We start from the raw sequence: 22893 nt of genomic DNA on the forward strand, positions 1-22893 counted from the left end.
AATGATGTATACCATATGATGTATACCATAACATGTATACATGATGATGGACATGATGTATACCATAACAAGGGGCACTTCCTAAGAAATGTTATGGAGGTGTCGTCATGTGCCTCCTACTTACTGTTTGTTTCATCCTTAAACCTCATTCGCAACGCTACATTTTGCCTTACTATAGTGGCTGCCATGGCACTGCATTCTGTTATAAGACAAGAAAAGGCTTTCAAGCTGGCCCCTCCTCAAAGATGGTTCCTCCTGGCAGCCCCAATAATGGTCGACAACTACAGACCACCCAAACTCCGCATGCAGTCAAACTTCAATTTACTTTATTATATTCAATAATCCATTATAACTCTGAGATGACTGTGCCAGTTGGTAGAATTCTTCGATACATGGAACTGAATAAAAACGAAATACAGTTAGACCTCAATATAATGCACTTCAATATAGCAAAATTCTCAATATTGCTCTCAATTCTCAATATTCTCAATTTTGTTCTGCTTACTGTTACTTTTCTTTGTTCTTGTTCATGCTCATCCCATATTTTGTTGTATAATCCCCCATCACTCGATGCTCTGAACGGAGCCTGTGATGTTCCTTTAAATAAATAAATAAATAAATAAATAAATAAATAAATAAATAAATAAATAAACGAAGTACAGGTAAACCTCTATATAATGAAGTGTGTAATATCGGCAATTTGCTTCGTTATATCGAAATTTTGTTGCATTGAAATTCGACCTTTTATAAAATAAGTACAGACGCCAATCAATTAATTTTATAGGGAAAGGTGCCGCAGAATTTTCCAATTTATTGGGCAATAAAGAAAGCAAATTGGAATGAGAAAACAATTAATTTTGATAAATTTGAGAGTCCGTGATGAATGATGTGGTTTCTAATTAAGGGAAAATGAGACATCCACCCAATTGTAGCAATTGCAACAAATGAAACGCATACGGATTTCTCGAAAGGAAAGCCTCCCAGTTGAAGAAAAATTCGTCCTGGTCCGGGACTCGAACGCAGGAGCACCGCCTTTCTGGGGCAGCCGCTTTACCATCTGAGCTAACCCTGGCAGCTAGTAGATGGCAGAGTGAAGTCGAACTTATCAACAAGCACATACGAGGCTGCCATGCTGAAATGCCGATGGCGATATGGTAATGCAGATTTAGGTTCATACTCAATTCTAATGCACACGCAATTTTTGGAGCTGTGTTATCGGAACAAAAGTGTGCGTTAGATTCGAGTAAATACGGTACAACAGCCCAGAGGCCATTACGGTGATGCCCAGGAAGCTCTCATTAGAAAGGTCTAGTATACACACTTACTGTGCCACTTGCAGCTTTTGCTAACATGATGTGAACAACCAAGCCTGGACTGAACACTGTGCATGAACTCCGAAATGACACCCTTATACAAGAGAAAGAAAACTAGAATACTTGCCATTGCATGCGAGCCATAGGGGCGAGCTGCCTTTCTTGTTCTTGACATCAATGGCTGCACCGCGCTTGATGAGGAGCTCAACGAAGGCGTAATGGCCTTTGTCAGCGGCAATAGTGAGAGCAGTGTCACGTGATGATGGCACTGGGGGCGCATTCACATCTGCTCCTTTGTCCAGCAACACCCGACCAACTTCGACATAGCCACCCGATGCAGCCTCCATCAATGGTGTCAGCCCAGTCTAAAATTCAAGCACAGGGTCGAGATGAGACAAAGTGGACTGGCCAGGTCATTCAGGCTGAACTCAAAGCAACATTGCTAAGCCCATCCCCAAGTGTGAAAAACAACTCGGAAATCACTGCTTTTACAAGGGCCCCCCCATCCAGCTTCTTTATCTTGGCATCTAGCACTCACAAGAAACTCTCAAAAATGATTGGCATGCCTATCTCCCCATCCCTCCAGTAACAAAATTACAAGTTGCCAGCGTTAATTTTTGCATCAGGCAATTTTTATGCAGCTTCTTATATATGTCATGAGGGTCTAAGACTAAGCTAACTTGCTCGTCTGGAAAAAAAAAAAAGAAATAGGAAAAGCCAACCTAAAACCAACTGTGACAATCTTCCATTTTCATGTTCCTGTGCTGCCCTCTGCTACACGCTGCTGGAAATGTTTTGGAAGGGGGCAGGGCCTTACGCTGGTTGATTTGTGTACCTGTGCCCATGTTGACCATGCGTTGGTTGTGCGTATTGTGGACCTCAAGTTATTATTAATGGCTTCATTTACATTAGCGACAGAAAGATGTGTGACCGGCAGTGACTGGTGACCAACGAGCTACTGACAGTGACCGATGTTCACACGGGTCTCTGTTCACTATGTGGTGACCTGCTCGTCGACACAGTGTCTCGCAATTGGTGCCATTCACTGCCAATTGGGCCAACAGCTTTGCAACTCCAGATGCGCAGCTGAAAATTATATCAGTGAGCAACTTTACGAAATTGATTAACTTTCCAACCAAAACAACTACAGTAAAACCTCGTTAAACCGTACCCGCTTAAACAGTAGTTTCGGTTTAAAAGTAGTAAAGTAAATTCCCCCGACTCGGCGGACATTGAACATAATGTATTTTGTATCCGCATAAACCGTACCAGCTTATTGCGTACGCATCGGTTAAAACGTAGCGTTTCCACTTTTTGTCGCGCAAACACGGCGGTGCGTCGTCTCCACCGGGTGGCCCGGCAGAACAAGCCTCAGAAATCGGTACAACAGCCTCCAAGCGCCCTGCAGGCTTGCACGTGAAGCAGCATCAACATCAACATCATTTCGACGCCGTGCCAGAGAGCGTTGTGGCGTCGTGCAAGCCAGGCATGGAGGAAGCGAGGACTCGCGACATGCCGAAGCTCGGATAAAAAAGACGGCGGGTGCTCAGCATAGAAGAAAAATTAGACACCGTTTGTGCTATCGAACGTGACACGAAGAAGTCGGCGCTGGCCCACGACATGCATCTGCTGTTGACTACAGTGTGTGGCATTTGGAATGCGAAGTTGCTCGGCAGTGCTGCTGCGATCGCGAAGAGCTGTCGGCTACGAGGTTCGACTTTTCGTCATCGTTGGCTCTGTTGTTGCCGAAGTGTTGACTAGCGACAGTGATGAGGACGAATGGGAAAGCGACAGCGCGGGCGATTCAGGCCCGACAGTGGCAGAAGCTGCACGTTACGTCAGCCTCATGAATGGCAACCGTCGCAACAAGAACAGGGGCGCGATAACGTAACTATTCCAAACGAAAAGCTTTCCGAACTCCGGCACCCAGCAATGAAAAAGGTGCCCCGGGACTTATGCAGCACTACTGCGCGCGTGCACGAAGAATACGTAACGCCAACGAGTAATCCGCCGAGCGAGTGTTTGCCGAGAGGAGGTAGGCTGGCTAAGCAGCTGGCACGCAGCTTCAGTATGCTTGAGGTTGCTGTCGTCGAGCTAGGCCGCCGCGGCATCAAACGAAAATAACACTTATGTCGCGCGAAGTGAATAAATACTGCATGTTTGTTCCCCTTACATTGCACTCTCTCCGAGTTCCATTTTCGATAGGTAAGTAGGCGATCTCGTGCTATTTCGGTTCAACAGTACTACCATTTAGTACGTACTTTTTCTGAGCTCCGGCCGACTACAGTTTAACAAGGTTTTACTGTATCAGTAATTTAACTTGGTCAAGCGACTTCTGCAACGCGCCAGTGTGAATGCTGCCTAAGCGTTTATTTCACACGCCTCATTGTTTAAGTTGCCTACCAGCTGCAGAGAGATTAGTGATGCACAGAGCGGCAGCCGTAGAAAGTGCAATTTCCCTCTGCACTTCCGTTGCACTGCACAGCTGAAAAGAGAGGACTTTTACGTTGCCTTTTAACATGCAGTTAGACTCAGTGCAGTGAGATCACCGCGTTCATTCAGAATTGTCCCAAAATTCCAATGGCAGAGGCTTAAATTAACAAGCTTTCACTGAATCAAAAACCAGCGAAAGCTAGGCAATTAGGATGCAAGTTATCGGAAAGATTTTAGATGTTGTCAAGTCTCTGTGAACCGAAAGCTTATTGCATTCTAAGCCTTCCATAGAGTGCAGACAATAGGGCTCCATACATGCCACTACAGCCGATCCCAGATATATAAAACAGTTGTAAAATCCCCTTAAAAATTCCATGCAAAAGTACAGCAATGTACTACGCATAGATTTAACTCTCCTTCCCAGCCACATTCGATATACAGTGAAACCTCGTTAAACCGTAGTCGGCCGGAGCTCGGAAAAAGTACGTACTAAACGGTAGTACTGTTTAAGCGAAATAGCATGAGATCGCCCACTTACCTGTCGATAACGGAACTCGGAGAGAGTGCGATGAAAGGGGAAAAAACATGCAGTATTTATTCACTTCGCGGGACGTAAGTGTTATTTTCGTTTGATGTCGCGGCGGCCTAGCACGACGACAGCGGCCTCAAACTTACTGAAGCTGCGTGCCAGCTTCTCAGCCAGCCCCCCTCTTCTCGGCAAACACTCGCACGGCACGACAGATTCCTCGTTGGCGTTACGTATTCTCCGTGCACGCGCGCAGTAGTGCTGCATAAGTCCCGTGGCGCCTTTTTCATTGCTGGGTGCCGGAGTTCGGAAAACTTTTCGTTTGGAATAGTTACGTTATCGCGCCCCTGTTCTTGCGACGATCGCATTCACGAGGCTGACGTAACGCGCAGCTTTTGCCACTGTCGGGCCTGAATAGCCCGTGCTGTCGATTTCCGTGCTGTCGATTTCCGTGTCGTCCTCATCACTGTCGCTAGTTGACACTTCGGCAACAACAGCGGCAACGATGGTGAATAGTCGAACCTCGTAGCCAACATCTCTTCGCGGTCGCAGCAGCGCTGCCGAGCAACTTCGCATTCCAAATGCCACACACTGTAGTCAACAGCAGATCCATGTCGCAGGCCAGCGCCGACTTCTTCATGTCACGTTCGGTAGCACGGACGATGTCTAATTTTTCTTCTATGCTGAGCACCCGGCGTCTTTTTTATCCTAGCTTTGACATGACGCGAGTCCTCGCTTGCACGACGCCACAACGCTCTCTGGCATGGCGTCCATGCGGCGTCGAAATGATGTTGATGTTGATGCGGCTTCACATGCAAACGCACAGGGCGCTTGGAGGCCGTTGTACCGATCTCTGAGGCTTGTTGTTCTGCCGGGCCGCCCGATGGAGACGACGCACCGCCATGTTTGCGCGACGAAAAGTGGAAACGCTACGTTTTAACTCTTTCGTTACCACGCCTATTCAAATCGATCACCGGTGATCGATGCTTTAAACGGCCGATTTCGACATGTTGGAATCGTTTCTCGTGCAGCTAGCGCCATCCAGTGGTTAGTCTAGGCAGTGCACTTGTAGAACCAGTTTAAATTTTCCCGCTCTGGCGACGTTTTGATTTTTGATGCGCCTTTTTGAGAACTAATGTGCGCGTGTTGTTGCAAAAGGGGGCGTGGCGGCCGCGCTTGAGAAAAAATACTGCCACTCATGGTAATTCAGCATTAGCGTCAAATTTTTGTGATCAAAAGGCTCCCAGCAAGTCAAATATTGAATCATATTGTCGGCTTTGTTATCTGGCGGCGTTGAGTGGGGATAATTACCCGAAAATGACGCCAGCTATTCACTAGTGAGCTTTGACTTGGAGTCCGGGTGGTTTTATTCCACGAAAACGCATTCCTGAAGGTCCGCCGCATGTCCAACATGTATACCTAGCCTTTACAGCCAGTTTGCAGCAGTTTTGGTTTCGCTTCTCTTGTTAAATCCGCCAGAGGGCCGCATCCGGTGTTACTATCGCAACAACGCCAGTCGCTCCGGTCTCTGCCATGGCGTCGTCGTCGGACGCAACTGCGCCGCGCGGAGAGCGTTCTGCTCGAAAGTATTCTTCACCCGCACCTGATTTTAGTGACGAGGATTCGAGCTTCGAGTCCGAAGATGACAGTACTTCTGCTTCAAGCTCTGACGGCGACGATGTTTCGAGTCAGCCCGGGACATCCGCAGCTGCTCACCGGTGAGTTACCTTTACGGCCTTGAGCAGTCACCGCGTCGCGCGCGCTTATCTGCCGACCTTTGTGCACAAGCTTAGAGCTATTCTTGCTATCTGCAGGGTCCGTACGTCGCTAGGCCAGGATGTGCTGCCACCGGCTGTGAAGAAACTTCAGTTCACGCCAACAAGGCCGCCCGGAGCACATCTCGGCCCAGCACTTCGGAGCAGCGCAAGACGCTTTACAACGGCGCGCGATTTTTTCCTCCTGTTCTTCACCACAGAAGTAATAAATACTATCTGCAAGAACACGAATAAATATGCTTGGATGCATATTTTGGAGCTTCCAAGCTATGCTGAAAAAGATGGGTCGTGGAAGGAAGTGACTCCCGACGAACTAGTGAAGTTCATTGGACTGCTCATTTATATGGGCATTGTGAACGTGCCACGCATCCACCTTTACTGGAATACCAGTAGGCTTTTTTCAGGGCTTCTTCCTCGGAACGTTATGCCAAGGAGACGGTTTTCTGCACTTTTGCGCTTCCTAAGTGTCACTGATCCGGAGGCGACTACTGTAGCTACGCAGGGCAGGCTGCACCGCGTATTGTGGCTTCTGCAACACGTGAACACTACATCAGCAGAACTTTTTCAACCTGCGCGGAACCTCTCTGTGGATGAAAGAATGGTCAAATCGAAAGGAAGATCGGGTATTCGGCAATACATGCGGGACAAAATTGTAAAGTGGGGATATAAATTGTGGGTGCTTGCTGATTCGCAGACTGGCTATTCCGTTCAATTTTATGTGTACGCAGGCAAACGGGAAACAGCTAGTGCAAGTGGACTAGCATTTGATGTGGTGACACAACTGTGCGATAAATACCTCAATCAAGGATATGTTATCTACATGGACAACTTTTACACATCTGCGTCTCTCTTTGCTCACCTGCTAAATCGCAAAACCCTCGCTTGTGGCACGACACGTAAAGATCGTCGGTGCTTCCCATCTGAATTGAAGGACGTGTCATGGGAGAAAAAGGCAAAGAGAGGTGATGTTCGGTGGCTCCGACGGAACAACATCCTGTATTTGCAATGGAAGGACAGGAAGGTTGTTCACATGATGTCAACAGCGCACACTGCCAACAGGCATGTTACAGCCACAAGGAAAGAGAGAAGAGGCGGCGTGTGGACTATCATCCCAATCGAAAAGCCGGTGCTGATTGACGACTATAATTCCGGGATGCTTGGAGTTGATAAGTCGGATCAGCTGATTGCATCCTATAACGTTTTGATGAAGTGCGTGAGGTGGTGGAAGACGCTCTTCTTTCATTGTATTGACATGGCTGTTGTGAATAGCTTCATTCTTTTTCAAGAGCACCGCCAGCAACACCTCTCAACACCGGAATTGCAGAGGAGCGCCCACTTCGACCAACTTTCTTTTCGGATGGAGCTCACCCAACAGCTGCTCGAGCTTGATGATGAAGAGGTTCCCAGAGTACATCCTGTCCCAAAAGAAGTGCCGCACCATCCGCAAAAGATGCCGAAAAGGCGAAACTGCAGGATGTGCTATCAGGAACGCAAAATCGAACAAAAAACAAACGTTTTCTGCGAAAACTGCGAAGTGCACCTGTGCCTCACGAAAACGCGCAACTGCTTCACCGCATGGCACGAGCGCTGAAGCTGTTCCCGGTCTTTAGTTTTTTTTATGTGGCTGAAGAACGGCGCGGTACAGAGAATTAATTTTTTTAGACAGTATTCCTGAGTCATTGATCTTCAAAATGTATATTCTAAATTTTCTTTCTTAATAATGTGTATGTAGATATTGTGCCTTTTCGTTCTTGTTTTTATCAACTCGCCACAAAAATGGCACTTTTCCGAATTTTTTGTATGTTCCCTAATAAATTGTTTGCTTTGTAACTTATGTTTTTGGAAAGAGCATTTCATTATGTGCAATTTGGCATGCTGCAACGTGTTCTGGAATATTATTTGTACTGGCAGAAAAATTTCTTCCGAGACCTATGAAAAACGGCCATTTTCTCGCGGTAACGAAAGAGTTAACCGATGCGTACGCAATAAGCTGGTACGGTTAATGCGGATACAAAATACATTATGTTCAATGGCCGCTGAGTCGGGGAATTGACTTTACTACTTTTAAACCGAAACTACTGTTTAAGCGGGTACGGTTTAACGAGGTTTTACTGTAATGAACACGACCCTGCACTACACCCTTGCAGGTGTGCTTCTCTCAACAGAGACACAATCACTTCTCATGTCGTCTGAAATGTTCAAGGCAAACAAAATCGGAAACAGCAGTGTTTTGACAATCTCTGGTCAAACAAGACATTGAATCTGAAGGGCAGTATAGTATATGCCACGGAGAAAAAATAAGCAGGGTGCTCTCAGTTTTGCTCACTGCACATATGAATGACTCAATTGAACTGTGGCCATGCTTTATTGGCAAGAGCAGATTGTCACTCTGCTTCAAAAACACAGAAGGCCTCCCACTCCAAAAAGAGTTCCACAAGAAAGCGTGGATGAAACTCAATCTTTTCAGTCTGACGCCGGGTATGGTATGCTGAATTGGAGATTTGCCCCGCTGGGTTTGTCTTTTTGTTGACTAGGGCTTTCCACGAAGAGCATTTTAGGATTCTGCGAGCAGCCAAAACGAATCTGACCCCAGCTCCCACTAGGACGGATCTTCACATTACCATTCAAATTGAACAAAACCACAGCATGCCACACGCACACTTTGCGGAAAGACCATTGTGGCAGCGGTGTGCAAGACTCATCGCTGTGCGGTTTGTGGGTCCTCACTGAGCGCATTTCATTCGTGTTCACAATGACATGTGAGTGAGAATAGAGTCGGATGTTCAGCAAGCCGAAAGCCCCTTTCGAAACTAACAGCATGTCAGTAGGGTCAGCAGTTATGGATACAGGAGCCAGGGGGAAAGGGCTGAGAAGAAAGGGATGTAGCACCTGCCACAAGGCAGAGTGTTGAGCGGCACACAAGAAGAGACCCAGAATTCAGCCGAGAAGCGAAGATGGCTGGTTCCAAAACCTAACGCAACAGCCTGCCTGGCTCATTGCCCATGTATGACGGCTGGCTTTTTAAATGGCTTATTATTGGTATTATAAGTAGAGCTGTGCAAATAGCAAAATTTTTAGTGCGAAGTGAATTAGAATATTAAAAATTGAGTGTAAATCGAATCGAATATTTTTCAAATATTTTGTGAATACTGCCAAGTTAAAATTATAGATGAAAAGTTCTGGAAAACTTGGCTGGGAAAAAAAAAATTTATTGCACAATGTTAGAAATGGCCGTACGGGGTGACAACGTGCGAGCTTTCAGCCCGCTGCACGTGTTCCAATCCAACCAGATGGGGCGCACTTCAGAGAACTGCGAATAACCGGCAGCCACGTGGCGCGCGGTCAGCTCAGGAATGTGGTACTCGGCCGTGCCACCCGGGACAAAGCACAGTTCTACAAAGCCCTCTGACGTCGGCTCCGGAGCTTTACACCTGTGTGTGTGCGCAACACAAGTATGTGAGCCCGCCTCTTTCAAAAGGGCGGGTCATCTTCGGTGACGTCGAACGATGACTGGACTAACATTTCCGTCCACTGGGAATCAAGGGGGGATCAAGTGCTCAGGTGTGCTAGTCGTCGGGAGCCGAGTGCTCGTTGTCATGCTCGAAATGTACTTGTGAGCTGTGTGCTCGTAAGCTGTTTGCTGTATGCGAGTCTTGCGGGCTCCATATGGGAGTCACGCTAGACTGTCGATGTATGTCTTGTTCAAAATGTTAATAATGTAAATAAATCCTGTTCACCGAGTTCCTCTCTACGACCTTCACTCCTTCAAATGGTGGCAGCGGCGAGATCGTCCGACGACTCCTACATCTGGTTGACAGCGGTAGGATCGTCCGACAACTCCAACAACAACCAATTTTTCACAAATGTACTTTCACATGGTTGTTCGCAGAACAAAGAACAGCCCCAGTGTAGCAGTTCTGTTGAATTAATGGTTGAGAGTTGAATTACTTCATGTTGTCATGGATGAAAGTGATGTGTTCAACATGTCCAGGAAGTCGCCATGCTCTTCTACTGGCAACAACAGCACTGGACACTGAGAACAGGCACTCCCTAGACACACTTGTGGCTGGTATGGGTAGGTACCTCTTTGCAAGCTGAGCCAGCAAAGGGTAACCTTATGTACCTTGCTCTCGCCACCAGCAGCAAGGGTCCTGCTTTCGGCCCAGAATCGCATCTTACAAGTATCTTTCTATTCCTGCTCCTGACTGTGAATGCTGTCGCTGGCTTACGAGGGTGTCAAAATTTTTCCACAGATTGCACAGCTTCCTGGGCCATAAACACATGGTACACCTGTCTGCTATTCGGTACGCCACTAACTTTTTGCACATTTTCAACTACCAACTTCTTCAGCCAGTTACCCATTGCTCCATACTCATGGTACACCACCAGTTTGAAACAAGGGTCCAAGAACATTGCCACTGTGACGCGCAAGACCCGCGACAAGCGAGCCCAAGACCCGCGACGAGGAGCCACGGTTCTCGGAGGCCAGGCGCGGGATCGACGGTAGTTGACTGAGCGATGAACAGGTGGCGTGAGTGCGGAGAGGACAGCGGCGCGAGCATGCCAGCGTGCGGGTGGTGAAAGGGAGAACTCGGAGTGTGGTTGTGAGGTGCGGAAGGTTGGCGTTCGGGAAATAAAGCGGTAGTTCGGGACCACGTGTGGCGTGTCGTCGATCGTGACACCACATTTGCTGCTTGGTCACTTTGTATTTGGGAAACCTTTTCAGGCACCTTGCCAAATTAGCAGAAAATACAGATGTTGCAAACTGCTGAGTCTTGGCGTTGCTTACGTGTGAGTAGGCAGTGAAGGATGGGTAAGAGACCTGAGAGTGTTGGGTAGCCATCAGTTCCAGCTATGATTGTTGCCTCTTCAAGCGGTTTCAAAGCAGCAACTTACTCATTCATTTACCTCCGTTTTGTCGCTGAAAAGCTTTCAATGTGTTCATCTGCAGATGCAAGGTCTATGGTTATCGCCTCTCTCAGCTCCAAAAGCCTGGAAAACATTGCAACTTCGCTATTCCACCTTGTTTCAACATCTTGCACAGCTCGAAGAGGCAGCTTGCTTAGTTTTTTCTGGCAACAATTCAGTCTGTCATGTGCCTTTGGGCTGTGCTTGTAATGCCCAACAATGGCTCTTGCTTTTTTACAAAGCAAAGAAAGGCCTGGGGTCATTTTTTTGGCATCTTTGATAGCCAGCTGCAAGGTGTGGGCAAAACAGGTTCTTTCAGACCAAGAAAGAGCATGCACGGCTGCCCTGATATTGTGCGCATTGTCAGTGACCACATAAATTGGAAAAGCCTTCTCTGCAATGTCCCATTCGGCAACCAGACCTTCAAGCACTGAAGAAATTCTAGTTGCTGTGTGCTTTCCTGGAAAATGAACAGTGCTAGTTTGTAACGCGTCAGCTTGAACAGGGATCTAAGAAGTGGCATGTACGTGACACCGCACAACTCTACGCACGGCACTCTTAGGGCTAATGCGCACAGACGCACGTTAACACGAAAGTATGTCACGTGACGGCATGCACTCGTAGAGCCAATCCGCACAAAGTCGAGGAAAGCTTGATGGTACAGCGTTTCGTGCAAGGCTCTGTAGTACTAGCGCGCACATACAAAGGCGTTCGCACAACGAAAGTACGCCGGTAGCCACTGTGTAGAGGCGTAACGTTTGTGCGGTACTAGGAAAAACTCTATTTCCGCTGTTTTTAGGGTAATGCTAATAGAATTTTATTTCACCGACTGCTTTCGCGGCACCGCGAAATTACTTGAGAATGCCACTTTTCGAAATGCCCAGAGCGCAAGATCTTGCTTCGGCATCCACCATGCAACTACAGACAGATGCTGCGTTCTACACCAGGGTGTCCACCAAGTTGACATTTCCAATTTCCCCGAGTTTTCCAGGTTTTCCCTCAGTGCCAGTGCGAAATTCCCGGAGTGATGCAGAACTATGTTTTATGTCAAGACGGGATGAAACCATATCGTCCGATGCTGTCACTCTCTAGTAAGCATATGAAAAAAATATAAAAAAAAGAAACAACTTTATCGAAATTGAATACTAAGGAGTAGTGTTTATGTTATTCAAGAAGAGAATAGACGGGAGGGGTTAGTAAAATGCACAACAAATAAAATGTCTTCGAAAAAGTGCAAATTGACTCGGACATTCTCAAATACGAATAGAAAGGAGATGCATACAGAAGCAAATATTTTCGAATATGAGCTATTTCTATCAACTGATAGCAAGCTCAGTGGTATGAGGCCCGAACTTTGTCACAATTTAGATTCTCTCTCAAATTCTTGTAAGTCAACATCAACTGTCTTGAGATACTTTCAGCCCGCACACGACGCCTCAGTGTTGTGTTTGACTGCTATAAAGAGTTTATTTTGGTTTGGATGAGCGACACCTGCATCTCGGAATCAGCTAACACTGTTTTTTGAGCTCAACCTCTTTCAAGATGGCGGCAGCACGCTTCCTTTCCCGTTCATTCCTCAATACGTAGGTCCTTACTGTTCTTGTCCTCCTTCCGCCACTCGTTCGCCCCAAGGACCATTTGCAGCATCTTCTTGGTCAGTTGCAGAGTCCCCATCCGATTTTATGAACTCCTTAGAGGCCACAAAAACGTCCGAAAAATCAGCCAGTTGGGGAAAAATTAATGCATGTCATTTACTGCCCTTACGGGCTCAAACCGCCACAGGCACATTCAAAAATGCTCTGAAGGCCTGTCAGTACACGTATTAGGCATATTGGTGCTCGTACAGTCACAGGAAATACCGGGTGCACGCGTGTATAATTAAGGAATACATACAGTGTCTCGGGGCAATAGCCCCTTTCCCACGCTTGTTATCGTTACCGGCAATACTTCTGCGTATGCTTCACCAAGTAACATTTTTGTACGGAGGCGAAACTGACTTTTTGGAACTGGCATTATGCAATGCATCGTGCTTTCCAAGCTTCTAAGCCAATTGCGAGGACCACAAAGGCGGAGTCCGTGCCATTGCTAACAGCAGCGAATTCTTTCAATAAAAAAACACGGCCCCCAACGGCAAGAAGATTCATAGCGAACGTCGAAGCAGCTAGGTTGGCAGACACCCTGCACACTTCTCTGAACAGTGCGCTGCCGTGCCGAACTCGGCGTCGGTTTTCGGTGGCGGCCTTTTCACTACAAATAAGCCCCCGACGAGGTTCGCAGCGAAAATTGGGATCGTGCGCTCCATATAAAAACGCAGCGATTTGACACCTCACATATGAAACTGATATTTTTATTTTGCGAATGTTCGAATATTTCGATCGAATATTTTGAATAGTAAAATGCGGTGCAGATCGAATCGAATAGCAAACACTATTCAAAAATTATTTGAAAGTTCGAATATTTGCACACCCCTAATTATAACAGACACATGGCCAGGCCGAGTCACAATTTTGCCTATAATTGATACTTCTCCTCATCAGTTTTACGTGCCATTTATCCTCATTTGAATTTCTGGGAGTTATTTTTAAGATTTCTTCAATTTTTTCTTTCTATTTAACTATGTCATTATACTTGTGTTAATATTAACAGATTTTTTTTTCTGTCAGTTTTTTTTCTTTTTTTCCGATGACATGGAAATTGCGTAATATATGACATGACTCACTGTTTCCCAGGATCCTACTATCCCCTTTTCATGTCTTGTTAGGAGCCCTCGCACAGATTAACAAAGATGGCAACAATAATGGTGCACATGGGTCAGCAGTAAAATCTCACCTTGGCACGGTGCTCCACATTGGCCTTACGGTCCACCAGCAGCGCCACCACCTCCTGGCGACCTTGGAAGCATGCCAGGGTTAGGGCTGTGTTCTTGTTCGTTTCAATCTGTGCGTTGATGTCACTACCGTTGTCTAGTAGGAGACGCACAGCAGCCACATGACCATTCATGGCGGCCAGCATGAGAGGAGAGATGCCCAGCTTACTGCCCGTGCGAGAGTTGATCTCGGCGCCGTGCTGCAGGAGGAGCTTTATGATGTTCACATAGCCTCCAGATGCAGCCAGACTCAGTGGCGTGTAGTCAGATACATTGCGATGCTCCTTGTTGGCGCCACGGGCCAGCAGAATCTCCACCACCTAGGCAGAACCCAAATCATTGATTGTCACATGCATGCATAAATGCTAGACTGAAGTCCATTAATTACTGTTTAACAATACATGCACGTCATAAAACTTCCAAAACCAAATAATTCCCCAGAATCATACTCTGCACTTAATTGCTGGTGGATATCAACAACTCAGTCAAAGCTAATTTTGCCTCATTTAATTCATAATTTTCCGTTTCAGTTTAACTAGCTGAACAAATACAAGCTTTCCTTCAGCCACAGTATGGTCATCCCCATAGTTCCGTGCAGGCCACAACAGCGCTGGACTTAGGGCTACTAACTGAAAAAAGATGCACTTCAAATCCTCTAGCCTGTCGTTGAAGTTTATTACCAAGACTGGTAGTCATCATCATCAGCAGCAGCATCCCGTTTATGTCCACGGCAGGCCGAAGGCCTCTCCCTGCGATCTCCAATTACCCCTGTCCTGCACCAACCGATTCCAACAAGCACCCGCAAATTTCCTAACTCCGTCGCACCACATAGTCTACTGCTGTCCTGCACTGCACTTCCCTTTCCTTGTTACCCATTCTGTCACCCTAATGGTCCAACGGTTATCTAATCTGCGCATTACATGACCTGCCCAACGTGATTTCTTTTTCTTAATATCAATTAGAACATTGTCTATACCCCTTCGCTCTCTGATCCAAAATGCTCTCTTTCTGTCTCTTAAGGTTATGCCTACCATTCTTCGTTCCATCGCTCTTTGCGTGGTCCATAACTTTTTTTTCAAGCTTCTTAGTCTCCAAGTCTCTACCCCATATTTCAGCACTGGTAAAATGCACTAACAAAAAGTAACACAAAAATAACAAAAAGTATAAAATACAATAGCCGCAACTTGAGACACGGTAAAACTTAGACATCAATAAGTGTTCTTCCCCCCTTTTTTTTGTTACATCAATAACATAAATACAGATACAATCAGATACATTGTACAGGTATGTCGAAACAGCAGTCATCCGGGTACAGAAAATATATGGGACTTTCACAATTAAAAGCCAAGACACAGAGTAAGCAGAAACCAACTGAGATCAGTCCGGCACGATTTTTGGTCTGTGTTAAGAAAAAGATTTCTGAGCATTTTTCTGAAAATGTGCACTGGGGTAGCTGTAACGAGTGCTTCAGCTATTTCCGGATACAGTCGCCGACCGTTTATTCGGACCTCACGGGGACTGCGAAAATGTCAGAATAAACAGGTGTCCGAAAAAGCAGATTAAGAAAAAAAAAATCCTTTATTTCCACGCACTTATTCGGGCTCGGCAGTAGGCTTGGAAGAAATCGCAAATGCGCCGTTGCACGCTGTTCCGTTTACGCGCAATCAGATAAGCCTGAATCTCGGAGAGGGTCGTACGGTCACTATTGGCGGCTGAAAGCACAGTCACTGCTTGTCCGCATGCGACGCATGCGACGGCAGCGTAGCACATGGTGCGTCATCTTCCGACTCGGGGTCATCGTCCGACGGTGCAGCAGAAACCTGACGAATGATCTTGCCGTCGTCGAGTTCTCCGCATGTCAGTACAGCAGTGTCAGCACCTATGAAACTGTCAAATTAGACGGTGTCCGGAATCGCAATGCAACCACTGCGCAGGTCTCGGCAGAACATTTTCCGCGTCAGTACGGGAGCACATGGGAAGGCGACAAATCTTAGGCCTCCGGCACCCGCTTGCCGGCATTCCCCAGCGCAGTCTGCGCGGGCACTGTCGGCGCCACTAGACCCCCGACGCGATGTTTACGTATGCCGCGTTGGATCACCGAAACCTCGACACCGCACACAAAGCAAACACCACCGTGCCGACACCAGTCGCACAAACGAAAAACGCGGCGTGCTCGCAGCGTCTTGCGCGATGAAACAAATCAGCTGCTGAATTGTCTTGACATGGCTTACTAAGCTGAAACCAAAACTGCTGCAGAGCCGCTCTATCTAACCAGGCAGAAACGATGATGATGAGCAGGGATTTCCAGTAGCGCCACTTCGTGGGGCAGCAAGGAAGCTCCGTTCAAAACAAAAATGGCGTTCAGCAAGTCGAACCATGCACCGGTCCATGGTGCTCTCGACCGAGTTGGCTAATGGAGTGTCCGAAAAATCGGACGAGAGGTTGCAAGGTGTCCGAACTTTCGGCAGTTGTTATACATTATGGTCTATGGGGAGAATGGCGGTGCCGCGAAGCTGACCGAATAATCGGGCATGTCCGAATTTTTGGAGTCCGGAAAATCGGTCGGCGACTGTATTCGTTTAGAAGGTCTCGTATCATAAAGCTTAATTTTTTTATTGCTATATTTTGCATGAGAATGTGGCCTGGGTATTAAAATTATTTCGTAGGCAGTACGGACCAGGTTTCACTTGATATTTGGTTTGGAAAGGTGTTTCGTGGTGATGCCATATTTCTAGGGCCAGTTTATATGTATACAATTTGTGAATAGGCAGTATTTTATTTGATTTAAAAAAGGGTGTAGTGCCTTCAGAAAGTTCTAAATTTCCGATTGCACACACCGCTCGCTTTCAAGGAAAAAAGACCGTCTAGGTTGGTCTTAGTCGTTGACCATACCAAGAAACAGTAGCATAAGCAGGAATGAATAAGCGTGTAGTATATCTGCCTTTTCACCACACACAGGACATAACACCTTGCTTTATTTAAGATTCCAACAGCTCGGGCCCTAGCTCACTTCAGAGCTTGTCGACGTGAGGCGTCCATGAGGTTTTCTTGAAATTTCACCCCCAAAAATCCAACTGATACAGATTGTTCGATGGTAAAGTTCTGAAATTTTAAATCCAAGATTACAGCCGGGAGGTTTCCTCGCGACCGGAAGAGTAAGTATTTCGTTTTACTGATGTTTATTTGAAGTCTGTTAGATTGAAGTCAGAAATCCAGACCTGTTAGCCATTCGTTAGCTCGATGAAATACCTCCTTACATGAGCACGTGAGAAGAATACATTCATATTGTTTGCATATAAAATTAACTTTTTATTTTTGTTCATGTTTACAATATCATTTATATACAATAACAATAATGTTGGTCCTAGTAATGATCCCTGTGGTACGACAAATTTTAGAAATTTTAAGTCCGAGTATATGCCATTTATGCATGTAAATTGAGCTCTCGAATTAAGTAGTTTATTATCAAAGACCAAAGCGTTGCCGCGTATTCCATACGTTGGCAATTTCTATAAGAGCACATCGTGTTGGACACAGTCAAAAGCCTTTCTAAAATCCAGAAATATTCCCAGGGTAACTATTTTCTTTTTCATGTTGTCTCCTTTATTTCAAGAACTGCACTTTCAGATGACTTGTTTTCCCTAAACCAGAATTGTTCACTTACTATTATATTGTTTGCCGTCAGAAAGCCAGAAAGTCTGATGTATTATGTTCTCTGCTATCTTTGCAAAGATAGGAAGCACTGATATTGGTCTGCAATTGTTCTTGTCATTAACGGAACCATCTTTATGTATTACGGCCACACGGGCTAGCTTCATTGCATATGGGAACACTGCGGTTGAAAGAATAAGGTTGAGAATGTGCATAAGGGGGATGCTTACCATCTGCGTGACAGCTTTTAGTGGTCTAGGTTTAATATCGGCAGCTCCAGTGGCAGAATCGTTTTTTAAAGCCAATATGACATCAGTTATCTCATATTGATCAGTGGGTGACATAAATATAGTATTTTAACAATGTGTTTTCACAAAATGTTCACAAGGTATTTTAGCGCGGTCATCTGCGGAAGCACCCACGTTAATAAAGTGTTCGTTAAACAAGTTTGCGACCTCGATGTCACTCAAGGACTCACTTTCATACAAAACACGTTATGGCAAACTTGTCTTGCTTATAATGTCCCGTATCACTTTCCATACAAGACGAGAATTTCCCACAATTTCAGAAAATTTTTTCATGTAGAATTCTCATTTTGCTTTTTTTGATATCAGCACTTAACTTGTTCCTCACTTTCTTAAATATTTGAAGATCACCTTCACATCTTGTGTCTAAGAACTTCTGGAAAAGTCGATGCCTGTGTTTAATTCTGATATATAATTAATGCGATATCCAAGGTTTTCCTGCTTTTTTTGTGTTTTTTAGGAGCTTTTAGTGGAAGGGAGGCATTGTAGGCAGAAGCAAAAAAACTTCAGAAAGACATTATAAGCGACATTTGGATCGTTTTCTTATATGCACTATCCCATTTCTGTTGTTTCACAAGTTCTTTAAACCTTAACATGTTATGTTCCAAGTAGTCTCTAACCAGAGTTTCTTTTTCTAATGTACGCTTTTGTTTCAATGGTATTAGACAATAAATTTGTAAATGATCGGTAAGATCACAAGTGATTACACCCGACTTAACTTCATCAGGGGAAAAGCATGTAATACACAGGGATAATATCGTTTCAGTACTTGAGGTGACACGGTAAAATTGACCTAAGTAAACATACTCTTTCAAGATTTTAGAGACTGACTGGCGATCCTGACCATTTGTTCCCTTGCCCGGTTATTCATCATTATCTTTATCTTCTGCATATTAATTTTCAACGCCACTCTTACACACACTCGCTCTTAAGATCTTCAATCATTTGTTGAAACTCGTCTGCAGTGTTGCTGAATAGAACAATGTCATTGGCAAATCGAAGGTTGCCAAGGTATTCGTCGTCGATCCTTACTACTAAACCTTCCCAGTTTCCCAAGTTTAACGGTTATCTAGTCTGCACATTACAGGTTCTGCCCAGTGCCATTTCTTTCTCTTAATGTCTATTAGAATATTGTCTATGCTCGTTTGCTTTCTGATCCAAACCGCTCTCTTTCCGTCTCTTAAAGTTATGCCTAGCATTCTTCGTTCCATCGCTCTTTGCACAGTCCTTAACTTGTTCGCAAGCTTCTTTGTCAGCCTCCAAGTCTCTGCGCCGTATGTCAGCACCGGTAATATGCACTGATTGTATACTTTCCTTTTCAATGATAACGTTAAGCTCCCATTTAGCAGCTCATGATGTCTGCCGTATGCGATCCAACCCATTTTTATTCTTCTGTGAATTTCCTTCCCATGGTCCGGGTTCCCTGTGATTAGTTGACCTAGGTAAACGTACTCCTCCACAGACTCTAGACGCTGGCCTGCGATCTTGAAAGCTTTTTCCCTTGCCAGGTTATTTATCATTCTCTTTGTCTTCTGCATATTAATCTTCAGTCCCACTCTTACACTTTCCCTGTTAAGGTTCTCAATCATTTGTTGTAACTCGTCTGCATTGTTGCTGAATAGAACAATGTCATCGGCAAACCGAAGGTTGTTGAGGTATTCGCCGTCGATCTTTACTCCTAAGCCTTCCCAGTTTAATAGCTTGAATACTACTTCTAAGCATGCAGTGAATACAATTGGAGAGATTGTGTCTCCTTGTCTGACTCCTTTCTTTATAGGTATCTTCCTACTTTTCTTGTGTTGAATAAGGGTGGCGGTGGAATCTCTGTAGATATTTTGCTAGGCTATTTACATAAGCGGTCCGTACTCCTTGATTACGTAATGCCTCTATGACTGCTGGTATCTCTACTGAATCAAATACTTTTTCATAATCTATGAAAGCCATATAGAGAGGTTTATTGTACTCTGCAGATTTCTCGATAACCTGCTTAATGACATGGATGTGACCCATTGTTGAGTATCCCTTCTTGAAGCCAGCCTGTTCCCTTGGTTGACTAAAGTCCAGTGTTGCCCTGATTCCATTGGATATAATTTTGGTAAATATTTTAAATAAGCTAATGGGCATATTATTTTTCAGTTGTTTAATGTCTCCCTTTTTGTGGATTAGTATAATGTTTGCATTCTTCCAGTTTTCTGGGACCCTTGTAGTCGATAAGACACTTCGTATAGAGAGCCGCCAGTTTTCCTAGCATTATGTCTTCTCCATTAAATCAACTGCTATTCCATCCTTTCCTGCCGCTTTTCCCCGTTACATGCATTGCAACGCCCTTCTTACCTCATCTCTAGTTATAGGAAGAGTTTTTGTGTACTGTTCATTATTGTTTCGAATAGAGTACTCCTAAGTCCTCTGGCTACAGCACAGGTCAGTATAGACTTCTTCTGCTGCTTTTACCATACCTTCAAGATTGCTGATGATATTACCCTGTTTATCTTTCACTGCATACATCTTGGCTTGTCCTATGTCAAGTTTCCAACTCACTGATCTCAGGCTGCGTCCATTTTTTACGGTTTCTTCAGTTTTTTTCACGTTATAATTGCGAATATCACTTTTTTTCATTTTGTTGATCAGTTTTGACAGTTCTGCAAATTCTATCTTATTTCTTGAGTTGGACACTTTCATTCTTTGTCTTTTCTCTATTGGGTCCTTTGTTACTCGGGAGAGCGTGCCTACTGGTGGCCTTGGTGCCTTGTCTCCCAGTTCAATTGCTGCCTCTGAAGGCAGCCTCATTACGGTTTCATTCATTACCTCTATGTCCTCATCATCATCATCTCTCTATTCTAACGCTGCATATTTCTTTGCAAGTACCAGCCTAAATTTGTCTGCTTTCACCCTTACTGCCTCCAAATTGACCTGTATTTTCTTGACCAATTTTACTTTCTCTGCTAAAACTGAGGTGAACCCTAGCCCTCACTAACCTATGATCACTGCACTTTACCCTACTTATCACTTCTGCATCCTGCACTATGCTGGGATCGGCAGAAAGTATGAAATCAATTTCATTTCTTGTTTCACCATTAGGGCTTTTCCAAGTCCACTTTCTGTTGCTGCGCTTCCTGAAAAAGGTGTTCAGTACTCTCTGCTTATTCCTTTCTGCGAATTCTACCAGCATCTGACCTCTAGCGTTTCTAGAATCGACGCCGTAGTTGCCAATTGCCTGTTCACCCGCCTGATTCTTCCCCACTTTTGCATTGAGGTCACTCATTACTACTGTATACCGAGTTTGCACTTTTCTAATCGCTAATTACACATCTTCATAAGACTCATCTACTTCCTCATCGTTGTGACTAAATGTTTAATCTATACCTCTCGTTAAGTTTGATTACGACTACTGCTATCCTCTGATTAATGCTGTAGAATTCGTCAATGTTGCCCGCTATGTCCTTATGGATTAGGAATCCTACCCCGTATTGCTTCTTATCAGAGAGACCTCTATAGCAGAGGACATGGCTGTTATTTAGCAATGTGTAAGCCTCGCCAGTTCTTCTAATCTCACTAAGGCCGACAATATCCCGAACAATGTCTGCTAGTTCCTCAAAGAGTCCTGTGCTAAGCTAGCCTCACTCGAGAGGGTTCGGGTGTTAAACGTTGCAAGGGTCAGTTTCCATTGGCGGCCTGTCTGGATCCAGAGATTCTTAGCACCCTCTACTCCATTACAGGTTTGACCGTCGCCTTTGTCGTCGCTGCTGCTGGGGACTGAGGGCCACTGGTTAATTGTAGATATCATTGTAACTACTAGTAGAAATACATAAATGCACTAAAGAACACAAAGCACAGAGACAGATAAGGTAGACAAGAAACGACATGGCTATTAGACAATACCAACTGTCTCTCTGAACTTTTTTTTTTCACGCTTAAGTTTTTCCCTGAACCAAAGTTTCCGAACAGCCTATCCTATTATCATAATCAGGGCAAATCCTGCTTCTGAGTGAACAACAATATCCATGCCTTCATGTCCCTATGCTTCCTCAGAAGCAAGGCAGGAAGATTGCAAGAATATATGAATCTTAGAAGCATATCACCTTTCTGCATCAGCACACCCTCGATTGCCCTGCTTGGCAGAGAAATCAGTTTCTTAGATAATCATGTTATCATCAGTATGTTATCATCACCAAGTTATCATCATTTGTCAGTGAGAAGTTTTTCTTTTTTGTCCTGCTTTCACACACTTTCCTTTTAAGTGAGGAAGAACAACTTAATGACACAACGAAGCCGTCGGAAGTGTTCCCCACAAGTGGAGGTCATACCTCGTAGCGTCCCCCTGAGCAGGCAAGTGAAAGGGCAGTGTCCTTTGTGCGCTCTGACTGAGCCTCCAGGTCAGCACCATGTGAGAGAAGGATGTCGACAACACCTGCATGACCTGCTGTAGCAGCCAGCATGAGTGGTGTGAAGCCCTTCTTGTCACGGTGCTCCAAGTGGGCTCCCCTGTTCAACAGCAGGCTCACCAGGTCCTCGTGGCCACCCGCACACGCCAGCGTCAGAGCCGTGTCATGGTTGCTCTCCGTCTGCCAGTTGAGGTCCACCTATGGTCACCGAGGTTACTCGTACATAACACTGCCCCCATCAATTATCCCCATTTGTTGGGCCTCTCACTGGCATGGGCTACACCCGGGCTGCTTGGCAAGCTGGAAGTCACTGAGCAAGTTACTACACATCGGTGATGACCTGTGCTAGAGATATGATTTGAAAAATAAAACTATGGGTGTGTGGCAGCATCTAAATCTTGTGAACACACATTAGTAGGGTGTGAAATCACCTCATACTATCACAGACGCACAATTTATAGCATGTACTGCCACAAACCAGTTTTCAAGGAAAACGCAAGGGATTACAACCGAGACCACCACCTCGCTAAAACCACTGAAGCACCATTCACACAGTGTTTTATAAGCATTTCTTCCAGAAGAATTTATTGTGAATGACAAGTTCACTGCACTGAAAACCAACTTTAAGCAAAAGGTCATGCTTTGCTAAACGGTTTCAAACGAGCAGTATGGCAAAGCTGCAGTGCTGGTAATTGTCTAATGCCCTCATTAGCAGTTTTTGAACAGCGCACTCG

General features: G+C 45.2%; 1 protein-coding gene across 18 annotated transcripts in view; it reads right to left on the reverse strand.

Moving 5' to 3' along the window:
• Positions 1 to 22893, reverse strand: part of mask (multiple ankyrin repeats single KH domain) — a 332919-nt gene that overhangs the window by 131669 nt on the left and 178357 nt on the right. For 17 of the 18 annotated variants that reach the window (XM_070528438.1, XM_070528443.1, XM_070528429.1 and 14 more), the window contains 3 exons: positions 22082 to 22357; positions 13785 to 14141; positions 1441 to 1678 (listed from right to left, as the gene is read on the reverse strand). In XM_070528438.1, coding sequence (XP_070384539.1) covers positions 1441 to 1678; positions 13785 to 14141; positions 22082 to 22357 — 871 coding nt within the window. The remainder of the gene's footprint in view (positions 1 to 1440; positions 1679 to 13784; positions 14142 to 22081; positions 22358 to 22893) is intronic. The other variant, XM_070528430.1, reaches the window with a different exon arrangement.

This window comes from Dermacentor albipictus, unplaced genomic scaffold (assembly GCF_038994185.2).
Source record: "Dermacentor albipictus isolate Rhodes 1998 colony unplaced genomic scaffold, USDA_Dalb.pri_finalv2 scaffold_11, whole genome shotgun sequence".
Taxonomy (NCBI): domain Eukaryota; kingdom Metazoa; phylum Arthropoda; class Arachnida; order Ixodida; family Ixodidae; genus Dermacentor; species Dermacentor albipictus.